We start from the raw sequence: 11,462 nt of genomic DNA, 5'->3' as shown, positions 1-11,462 counted from the left end.
GTTACCTTTTAAAGATAACCAACAAGTTTATCCCATTTATCTGCATGTGAAAATGTTTGGTGTGTTAGTTCAAACTTCCTCTCAGCAGAAAGTTGAATGGTACTCGTGGCCATTGATAAATGGTTTTTGATCAGTAGTTGTTGATCAATAGTCGTGACAATTTCCATATTAATGATCAAGGAACTGACCTCACAGCCCATTGCTCATTCAGTGGCGCTAGTTTCAGTCATTGAGCAAATGTACTGTTTATAATGTTGGAAACCTGCAGTCAGCTGAGACTGAAGAAGTCCCTTCTTGATGAAACGTTTGTCCACTGAAAATGCTGTGTCTAGTCACGTACGTCATCTTTGGCATCACTTGTTCTCACAAAGGCTGAATGAGCCAAAGGCTCTGAATGTTTCCTCTGAGACTTTATGTCTTCCTGCAGGTGATTCAGATCATGGTTGCTCTGACTGTCATGGTCTTTGGGATCCTGAGGGCAACACGGTCCAAAGGTCTGGTGTCTGATTCCTTGGTGTACATCTGGGGACCAGTGTTGGTGAGTATTATTGTAGGGTCTTTGAATTGAACTGAACTGAGTCAGCTAAGACTTCTTACTGCTCTCTCTTTCAGTTCATCATAGCTGGATGTATGAACATATATGATGGGACTTCAGAGAGACGATCAGGAACTCATCTCTGTGATATCACCATACCTGTACTTCAGGTGAGTCTCTGCAAATTTGTAGTCCTGCTGGAACACACTGGAGTGAGGTTCGACCTGATTTTTCTCCAACCGAGGAAACAGAAATTTAACATTTAGTGTAATTTGACTGAAATCCAGTCAGTAAAAACAAAATGAGGCCATAGCTCATTGTGAATTTTTAGAGCCAAACAACTCGATAATATCACAGCTCAGTTAACAAAGTGAGTTCAGTCCCATAAATGCTGTATTTCACTTTCCAGTGACTGATTATTTTGGACTTCAGCTTCTGGAGATACCTGGTCTGTTCTTCCTTGATCTTTCTGAGATGGTCTGATAATCCATCCATTAGAGTTTCTTCAGAACTCTTACACTGTTACAGTGATTGCATGACCTGCTACCCACTCTAAAGTTTCAGTGGAAAGAAACACATTTCCTAACAAGGCTCTAACCTGTGATGGAAAACAAACCAGATAAATGGTACTTGAGTATGTCTGTAGTAGAGATGGCACGATACCACTTTTTTATGTCCGATACCGATATCATAAATTTGGATATCTGCCGATACCGATATGAAGCCGATATAGTGTTTTTTAATCAACAAAACTGTTTTTTAAATATCTTGCTGCATTTTGTATAAGTTCATACTCAAGTTTAAAACAACAACTACACTAAAGCTATTCTGTTATACCTGTATGCAAAAAAAAATATTTCATAGTTCAGCAATACTGATCAATCTAATAAACTTAAACCTACACCATCCTCCCTATTCTGGTATTTTAAAGAGTACTTAGCATAAATATTAAGCAACCTAACTAATAGGGTTCCAACTCCCAGCAACAACAAAAATAAATAAATAAAAAATAGGGAACCACCCCTCACGCTCCACCTCATGATGCTTAATCGACGTAATCAACCTTAATTTGATGCAGTGTGGAAAAAAATGCACAGAAATCAATTATTTTTCAAGAAATATTAAATAGATTCAACAGCTTTCTTCAGCAAAATTGCAGACTGCACAGATGGTACCTTCCCAAAGGAAAAAGTACTATAGCTTACTAGGGTATATATATTAGACTTAATAGTCACTATATACAGTAATGGACTTCTATTCATTTTACATCAAATTAAAACTTTGGGTGTCAGATAATTATTTATTAAAAGCTCGACATTTTAAATGAGAATAAGAAAGAAAAGTATGTCTTTGTGCCCCTTTTCCCTGTTCATGTCCTATCGGCCCCCCTGGCTACACTTTGCTAGATCCGCCCCTGCACAGTTACAGCCGTCAGCTGTAGAAAAAGATCCTCGAGTAGAAAGTAATAATAAATAAATTCTAACAACAGCTGATCAAGCTTAAACGTGCTGCTGTTGTTCAGCCGCTGGTTTCCTCTTTCTGGTGCAAAGTGGGCCAAAAGCAAACAAGAGAGACGGACTCACGACAGAAAAGCCGATCAGCTGATCGTTAAGCAGTTTCATGATTGAAGTAGCAGCAGAAGAGGCAGTCGCTCCATATATCGCTTGTTAAGCTTAACGCAGGAATGCTTTACAAACATTCAGAGATGGACTTACACACTTGCTTTACTTCTCTCGGGATAACTTTGTCGGAGATGAAATGCCATGTTGCTAGCGAAGCTCCAAATGCTATCCAGACCACCGACAGGTCCCGCATGCCACAGCCGCTCTATCACGTGATGCATACTGCTCCTACGTGCTAACGTTCTGAGGCGAGTTACGGCGTGTTGCAAGTTTTGTGAGGTGCTTTCGTGATATTTAATGGATCGGATTACATTTTTTATTTTTCTCCGATATCCGATCCAGTAATTTAGGTCAGTATCGGACCGATACGTAATATCGGATCGGTCCATCTCTAGTCTGTAGACAAGGAGAGCAAACACATCCAGAGAAATGAGAGAAGAACTTAGAGTGTGATTAAGATTGTCAGATGAATATGACTTTATGGTCAATTCGTAAAGTCAAACTAGCCTGCGATCATGGAGTGAGACCCCTGGTCCCCAATCAGACCAGGAGTGACATGTTTTGAAATCTGCCCAAATTTATTAAACCCCCCAAAATATGACTATCCAGGGTTGAGACCAGGAAGCAGAGTTGCAGTCTTACACGCCTCTCTGCAGCTTCTCTCCTCCTGCTACCCCCCCAAAACCCATCTCCATAGAGACTGTGTCAGCTCCCAAACAGACAAAAAACAAACTAAATACCAGCAACAAACAACTTAAACATAAACAATCACAACGAAAGAACAATAAAGTATCCACATCTGAACCAAAGAGTAAAACAGTGAAATGTGGGTTATTAAATATTAGGTCTCTCTCCTCCAAGTCTCTGTTAGTACATGACTTAATAATTGACCAACAAATTTACTCTGCCTTACAGAAACATGGTTACTAGTGATGTGCGATACCACTGATTTCCTTTCCGATCCGATATCAAGTAAAATTCAGGGTGCTGCAGCAAGAGTCCTGACAGGGACTAGAAAGAGAGCAGATTTCTCCTGTTTTGGCTTCCTGTTAAATCCAGAATTCAAAATCCTGCTCCTCACATACAAGGTCTTAAATAATCAGGCCCCATCTTATCTTAATGACCTTGTAGTACCATATCACCCTATTAGAGCACTTGGCTCTCGCTCTGCAGGCCTACTTGTTGTTCCTAGAGTATTTAAAAGTAGAATGGGAGGCAGAGCCTTCAGTTTTCAGGCCCCTCTTCTGTGGAACCAGCTTCCAGTTTGGATTCAGGAGACAGACACTATCTCTAATTTAAGATTAGGCTTCAAACTCGTTTCTCTAATTCAGAGTCAAGGCTGTGCCCTTGCCAGCTCTCATAGGGTGAGAGATGGAGTATACCACGGGCAGGTCACCAGTCAGATGAAAGTACAATATTAGCAGACTGACAGCATCAAAGTGTGACTGAGAGGAAAACGATTAAAAGTTCTGTTTAGTCAGGTTGGAAAAGAGCTCCATTTCTGTATTTATAAAGTTAATGTGAAGCAGAAAGGAAAGCTGTCCCATCATTAGGACACAGGTCTATAATCAATGTTAAATAAAGTGGTTAAATGTACTTTTTTCAGGATTAAATATTCTCTAACATCTGTTCTAAAACTAGTCTCCACACTGTCCCGTGACTCTGGTGAGCTGCAGTTTCTACAGGTTTAATCTGCCTTTCAGGTGCTGCCAGGTTTTCCAGGTGTGCTGACCCGTTTTGTGCTCTGCAGGTGAGAGGCGCTCTGGGAGCCAATGTTATTGCTGCAGTTACTTCAGCTGCTGCCATCATCATCTACATCCTGGAAGCCTTTTGGCCACATTATGCTTATCATTATTATGGTAGCTCTTACTTGAACACCAGTACCCCCGACTGGTCATTCACTCACAACTATGAAAGGGTAAGACATTTTGTTTTATATTGTACAAAATCTTCTACACGTCTGATTTCAGCCTCTTGATCAAAGCTGCTGAAGGATTTTGGGGGGTGGATCTTGATTGTGGTCACACCTCCTCTGCAGGTACCAGATTCTCAGAAAGCGCTTCAGTGCTCTGTGTTCAGATGAGGGAGTTTTTAAAGACAGGAGAATCAGAGGAGCATTGAACATCGTTCTGATTTAGAAAACTACAGACCTGCTGCCAGTAACATCCATGTAAAAAGCAGCAGCTAACAGGGCATCTGAAGGACAGACGTCACTCAGTGGTTGTGTGGCGCAGAAGCAGCCCTGTTATTCTGTGTAAGAGCTGAAATGTATGTTTGATAAAGGAGGGATAGAATTTGGTTATTAGAAAAAGGGATTTCATGCAGTCACAGTGTACTAACATCTAAATGATCCCTGCATACTGGAATGACTGAACAGGTTGAATCATGCCTTAGGTGCACCAAGGTGAAAGAAAACCATCATCACTTTTACTACAGTCTTCTTTCCCAGCGTTCACTAACATGGCCTCTTATGTAGTATTTATTTTACCCTCCAGTGTTGTGACTAAATTATCCAGATGCCTGTAGAGGACAGTGCCATCTAGATGGCAGCTTGAACAGTTGTGTTTTTTCAGGAGCTCCGAAAGACCGCAAAATTTGCTAAGTAACTTTATTCTCCTTCCACTCGAACTATAACTATGGATGCCCAAAAGGTTATTAAGAATGCAAAGCTGCAATTTGTGTCGTCAAACCCCAATGCTAAGACGTCTTCGCATGCTAAAGTCAGTGACCATGGCTATGCTAGCACTGAAGCTGCCAACGTGGGCCTAAACAAGCGAGAACGGGGAGCAGACTCGGCGCCGCCAACTCCATCAAAACAACCGCCAGAGGAGAAAAGAACAAAATCTTCAGAGAAGGAAGACGATATCTCCAATAAAACTATTTTTGAAGCCATTATGGGACTTGACAAAAAATTTGAAGTACAACTGGAAGATATCAAGGAACAAAACAAACAAAGTGCAGCTATGGTTGCCAGCTTGATTAAGGCTGTAGAGTTTAATGCTGCAGAGATAGTCGATCGCAAACTGAAAGTTGTTAAACTGGCAAATGCGAATGAACAGCTGCTTAAAGAAAATGAAGACTTGAAAAGAAGAGTGAGAGAACAAGAGCGCTACTGAATGAGGTGGTGCTTAAAGCTGAAAGGGGTGAAGGAAGACAAAGATGAAAACATTAGAGTGAAGGTTCTGCAAACGCTTCAGAAGATTGCCCCTGACTTGAACTTAGAAGAGGCCGTTGATATTGTCCACCGCTTAGGGAAACGAGTTGATGGCAGAAACAGAAACATCATTATTCTATTCACACAGAGGCGAATTAAAGAAGAATTGTGGAGGCGCACCAAAGACTCTTCAACCTGCAAGCAAGAAGGCATCAGCTTCGCAGAGATGTTGCCGCAGGAGGACATACAAGATCGACAGCGCCTATGGCCTCTGGTGGAGGAAGCAAGACGTACGGGTAAACGAGCCTACTGTCGTGGTCCACATGCCTTCATTGATGGACGCAAAGTTGAGGAAAGACAGGAGAACTAAAAATGACAAAAACTGAAATAGTGGGAACTTGTTCGCGGTCTGAGGAGCTCAGCATTTAGTACTTTTTTTTTTCTTCTTTTTCTCACGTGGTGAGTGATATTCTGTCTATAGTTCATGTTGAATGTTAACATTTGTTTTGGTTCTTTAAATGTTAGGGGTTTAAGAGAATCTGTTAAAAGAAAAGCCTTATTTTTGTACTACAGAGGTAAAAAATCAAACTGTATTTTTCTACAACAGACTCATTCATCTGATAGTGATGTATCTTTTTGGTCAAACCAATGGGGCAGCAAAATCCTGTTCAGCCATGGCTCAACGAGGTCGGGGGGTGTAGCGATTTTATTCAATAACTTTCCCGGGGATCTTGTAATACAACGGACTGACTTGAATGGTCATTGGTTGGTTGCTGTAATGAGAGTTGAAAGTTTGTTTTTCATTTTAGTCAATGTTTATGGATATAATAATGAAAGTCAGAATAAAATTATGTTAGAAGATATAACTTCAAATATTTTTGAACTTAAAGATCGATACCCTACAGAATACATTTTAATGGGTGGTGATTGGAATATGACTCCTGATGAATGGACTGATAGATGGCCCTCAAGGACAGGTAGACCACAAAAAATAACCTAATTATAGATTTTTTGATAAACAACAATTTGACAGATATTTGGAGAGTAAGAAATCCAGGAATTAAGAGCTTTTCCTGGTTTAAACCAAATGGAGCTTGTAAGTCTAGAATAGACTATTGGCTAGGAAGTGACATCATTCTTAACCACACTGTTGATGTCAAATGCACCTCTTTCAGATCATTGCTTTATTGAACTGTGCTTAGAATCGGAAATTAGACAATCAAATAAAAGAAGTTATTGGAAGTTCAATGCCAAACTTTTACAAAATGAAGACTACTGCAACATAGTCAAAAAAATTATAAAAGATATTATGGCTGATCATCTAATTGTAGGATATATCAATAAATGGGAATTCATTAAATTCAAAATTAGAGAATTTAGTATTCAATTCAGTAAAAACACAAGTCAAAAGCAAAGAGAATATGAATGTAAATTATTCCAAGAAATTACTTATTGCTGTAGTAAAGATGATCTAAATACCCAAGAAAGGAGTAAACTTATGGAGTTGCAGACTAAATTAGATCAGCTCTACCTAAATAAAGCAGAAGGAGCTTTTGTGCGTTCACGGGCCAAGTGGATTGAGGAGGGGGAAAGAAATTCCTCATATTTTTTTAATTTAGAAAAGAGCAGACAGAAAAGAAATTGTTGTTGTGGTGAGAAGTGCTCAATGAAATGTCTCAAAACACAGATCTGTGGTCCCGTCGTGCCTTATTCTCACCACAGTGAATTCAGAGCACAGGTGAATGTGGCATGTGAACCAGCTCCAGAGGTCTTTGGTACAGAGATAACAGGTGTTTCACCAGCTTGCGGTAGAAACAGTTTCGAGTTTTTAGTTAAGGTGAGGAAACTTCAGAAGCCTGTTTTTCTCTCTTTCAGTTCAACAGTCTATTTTGGGGATTTTAAGCCATGCTGTGCTTGGTTGAGCTGAGCCTGTGTGGCATTTGTCTAGGAGTAGGGGACTCTAATGGCAGTTACAATCCCACATTTCAGGTGAGTCCATCTGCAGAGTCCTCCTCAGAATCAGAATCAGAATCAGAATCAGAATACTTTATTGATCCCTGGGGGAAATTATTTTTTGTTACAGTGCTCCATTTTAAACCAACATTAAGACAAGACAGACAATACGCTAACTAAGAATAGTACAATATATACATATATATACATACATGCATACATAAGTCACTTATAAATAAATATTTGGAAAGAAACATGCGTAGCTGTAGCAGCAAACAGTGTGTTAAGTGGATGCGTTGTACAGGGAGATGGCCACAGGCAGGAATGATTTCCTGTGTCGTTCAGTGGTGCTTTTCGGTAATCTCAGTCTCTCACTGAACGAGCTCCTGTGACTGACCAACATGTCATGGAGTGGGTGGGAGGTGTTATCCAACATTGTCTTTATCTTGGACAACATCCTCCTATCCGACACCACCTTGAGGGAGTCCAGCTCCATCCCCACAACATTGCTGGCCTTATGGATCAGTTTATCGAGTCTGTTGGCATCTGCGACCCTCAGCCTGCTCCCCCAGCATGCAACAGCATAGAGGATCGCACTGGCCACCACAGACTCATAGAAAATCCTCAGCATTTTCTGGCAGATGTTGAAGGACCTCAGTCGCCTCAAAAAATAGAGACGACTCTGGCCCTTCCTGTAAAGTGCTGTGGTGTTTTTAGCCCAGTCCAGTTTATTGTCAATGTGTACTCCAAGGTATTTATAGTCCTCCACAATGTCAACACTGACCCCCTGGATTGAAACAGGGGTCAAGTGTTTCCTGGTCTTCCTGAAGTCCACGATCAGTTCCTTGGTCTTTGCCACGTTGAGCTGCAGATGATTCTGCTCACACCACGTGACAAAGGAGTCGACCACAGCCCGGTACTCTGTCCCATCATCCCTGCTGATGCATCCAACCACCGCAGAGTCATCAGAAAACTTCTGAAGATGGAGGTCTCTGTGCAGTGGCTGAAGTCTGTGGTGTAGAGGCTGAAGAGGAAGGGGGAGAGGACAGTCCCCTGTGGTGCCCCTGTGTTGCTAATCACCTTGTCAGACACACACTGTGGGAGACGTACATATTGTGGTCTTCCTGTCAGGTAATCAACAATCCAGGACACCAGAGAAGCATCCACCTGCATCGCTGCTAACTTATCACCCAGGAGGGTCGGCCTGATGGTGTTGAAAGCACTGGAAAAGTCAAAAAACATGACCCTCACAGTGCTCGCCGGCTGGTCCAGATGGGTGTAGACACGATTGAGCAGGTAGATGATGGCGTCCTCTGTTCCGAGACGAGGCTGATAAGCGAACTGAAGGGGATCCAGATGTGGTCTTACTATGGGTCGCAGCTGGTCCAGGATGAGCCTTTCCAGGGTCTTCATGATGTGGGAGGTCAGTGCCACGGGCCTGTAATCCTGGGGGCCACTGGGACGAGGCGTCTTTGGTACAGGGACGAGGCATGATGTCTTCCACATCACCGGGACCCTCTGCAGACTCAGACTCAGCATAAACAGTTTATGAAAGACTCCACACAGCTGGGGGGCACAGGCCTTGAGGACAAGGGGACTCACTCCGTCTGGTCCAGCAGACTTGCCTGAGTGAAGTCTCCTCATTTGCATCTCAACCTGGTATTGAGTGAAGGTGATGGGTGGGAGAGGGGTGTCAGGAATCTCACAGGAGGCAACATGTGAAGAGAGAGGCTGGCACAGTGGTGTGGCTCTGGATTCCAGGCTGACTGCAGGTGAGGTTGTGGGGGTGGGAGCAGACACTGTGGTGTCGAATCTATTGAAAAACAGATTCAACTCCTCGGCTCTATTCTCACCTCCCTCAGCTCCCCTGCTGTTGGTTGGCCTGAATCCAGTGATGGTCTTCATGCCCCTCCACACCTCTCTCATGCTGTTCTGCTGGAGTTTCCACTCCAGCTTCCTCCTGTAATTGTCCTTAGCCTCTCTGATCTTGTCCTTTAGTAACACCTGGACCTTCCTCACCTCCTCTTTGTTGCCCCCTCTGAAAGCCCTCTTCTTGTTGTTGAGGAGGGCTTTGATGTCCTTAGTCACCCACGGCTTGTTATTTGGGTAACAATGAACAGTCTGAGCTGGAACAATGGAGTCGGTGCAGAAAGTTATGTAGTCTGTGATACACTCAGTAAGCCCATTGATGTCCTCGGCGTGAGGCTCACAGAGTGTTTCCCAGTCGGTCACCTCGAAACAGCCCTGTAGTTCCGCTATTGCCTCCTCTGACCACCTCCTAACAGTCCTGGTGGTCACAGGTTCCCTCCTCACAATTGGCACATAGCGGGGGGTGAGGTGAATCAGGTTATGATCTGACCTACCAAGTGGGGGGAGGGAGGAGGAGCTGTATGCATCCTTGACGTTAGCATACAGTAAGTCTAAAGTTTTCTCTCCCCTGGTGGGACAGTCCACATATTGTTTGAATGTTGGTAGTGTATTGTCCAGTGATACATGGTTGAAGTCACCCGAGATCACAATAAAGGCACTCGGGTGCTGAGTCTGTAGCCGAGCTATGGCAGAGTGGATAGTGTCACATGCAGCTGTGGGGTTAGCAGAGGGAGGAACATAAACAGCCACCAAGATGATGTGAGAGAATTCCCTGGGTAAATAATACGGCCTGAGTCCAACAGCACACAGTTCAGTGTCCGGGCAACAAATCCTTTCTTTGATTGTTATGTTGGCAGGGTTACACCACCGGTTGTTAACTAAAACAGCAAGCCCACCTCCTTTCCGCTTACCGCTAGCGATGCTGTCCCTGTCCGCCCGAACAGTGTGGAAGCCTTCCACGGAAGCATTCTCATCGGGAATGACCTGGTGCATCCATGATTCGGTGAAACACATCAGGCTACACTCTCGGTATTCCCTCTGACTCCGTACCAGTGCTGAGAGCTCGTCGATTTTACTTGCCAACGATCGCACATTTCCCATCACGATAGACGGCAGACACGGTTTATACCTCCTCCTCGCTTCGAGCCTCCGCTGTCTCACCGTCACCTTTTTTCTTCTCTTCTGTCCTTGACCTCTGCATCCCCGATGTGTTTTCCTCCAAATTTCAGCTGGTACTTCTGCGGGCCTGGCCAGCGAGCCGGCCGGCATCAGGGCGATCAGCTGATCTCTGGAGTAAACAGTCAGTGCGTGTAGGAGATGTGCCGCGGTCCCGTTCCATGATAAAAGTAACAGTTCCACGGCCACCAGAAGAACAGAAACTCTCTCAATCCACATGATTGAGTAAGAGATAGAAAACGGAGGAAAATACAAGTCAGAAAAAAAAAAAGAATACGTAAGAAAAAAGAGCTAAACTAAGAGAAAAGCAGGAGCGACTGTAACAGGCTGCACGCTGGTTGGCGCATGCGCACTTAACCAGTTTGTACACCTGCCTAATAAATAATGAAGTTAATATTTATCTGTGTAGCCAATTTAAAGATGACCCATCCTAAATCCATGTTACCAGTCAGCAAGCATTAATAGCATGCTAGTGTATTCTGATCAAAATCATCTTAATTGAGAGAAAAAGTGAAGGAAGAAGAGTGGTTTTATCCAGGCTGGAAATTAAAATCAAATGTTTTGTCCAAAGGCAGGTGGAATTCTTTATTTTACCCGTTTAGCGTCATTCGCGTTCATTAAGTACTAGCTGAGAGTGTCCCCCTGCTGCAAACCTGACCTATGACTAAACTAATAAAGCTTTATAAGCTTTAAATTATTTTAGTGTCTAATAACTGACATTTTTGTTGTTTAGATGCCATGTACCATCACCAATCAGCATTACGGAACTGCCTCAGTGACGGCACAGGATCCTTCCACGTAGACTCTGCCCACATACCTGAACCCACCCGCAGCAATGGCTCTGCCCTGCCCTCATCCAAGCTCTACACAAGTGACTGATAGTTCCGCTCAAAGGAGTGATGGGTCAACATTGTTAGTCATGTAATCTTCTTACTATTGAATAAAAGTACTCCAGATTTACCTTTATGTTGCCGTGACACTTAAGGTGCTTTGCAGCTCTGAAAGATCCAAAGAATCAATAAACTGAAGCTGAAAAATTTATCCATGTATGGAGAGGTGTATCATCATCATTAATGTTGCTTACAGTTCAGTGCAGAGAGAGATCATTAGAAGGAATTGAACATGATTTATTTAAGTACAGAATTTAATTTGA

At 43.0% G+C, this 11,462-nt stretch overlaps 1 protein-coding gene across 1 annotated transcript; it reads left to right on the top strand.

Annotated features, from left to right (window-relative positions):
* Nucleotides 1-313: 313 nt before the first annotated feature.
* LOC113032435 (membrane-spanning 4-domains subfamily A member 4A-like) lies at nt 314-7,335 on the top strand. Its single transcript, XM_026185356.1, has 4 exons — nt 314-538; nt 613-705; nt 3,908-4,075; nt 7,187-7,335. Exons 1-4 carry the CDS (start codon nt 395-397, stop codon nt 7,211-7,213), a joined length of 432 nt encoding a protein of 143 aa, XP_026041141.1. The 5' UTR covers nt 314-394; the 3' UTR covers nt 7,214-7,335.
* Nucleotides 7,336-11,462: the final 4,127 nt, after the last annotated feature.

The sequence above is a fragment of the Astatotilapia calliptera genome, chromosome 11 (assembly GCF_900246225.1).
Source record: "Astatotilapia calliptera chromosome 11, fAstCal1.2, whole genome shotgun sequence".
In the NCBI taxonomy this organism is placed as follows: Eukaryota; Metazoa; Chordata; class Actinopteri; order Cichliformes; family Cichlidae; genus Astatotilapia; species Astatotilapia calliptera.
This window is presented reverse-complemented; position numbering and strand designations above follow the sequence as displayed.

What these genes read in the sequence shown, in the direction of transcription:
- LOC113032435 (XM_026185356.1), top strand. Translation starts at nt 395, where the DNA reads ATGTTTCCTCTGAGACTTTATGTCTTCCTGCAGGTGATTCAGATCATG. An exon ending in ACATCTGGGGACCAGTGTTG is followed by an intron (nt 539 to 612) that starts GTGAGTATTATT and finishes TCTCTCTTTCAG; the next exon opens with TTCATCATAGCTGGATGTAT. An exon ending in TCACCATACCTGTACTTCAG is followed by an intron (nt 706 to 3,907) that starts GTGAGTCTCTGC and finishes TGTGCTCTGCAG; the next exon opens with GTGAGAGGCGCTCTGGGAGC.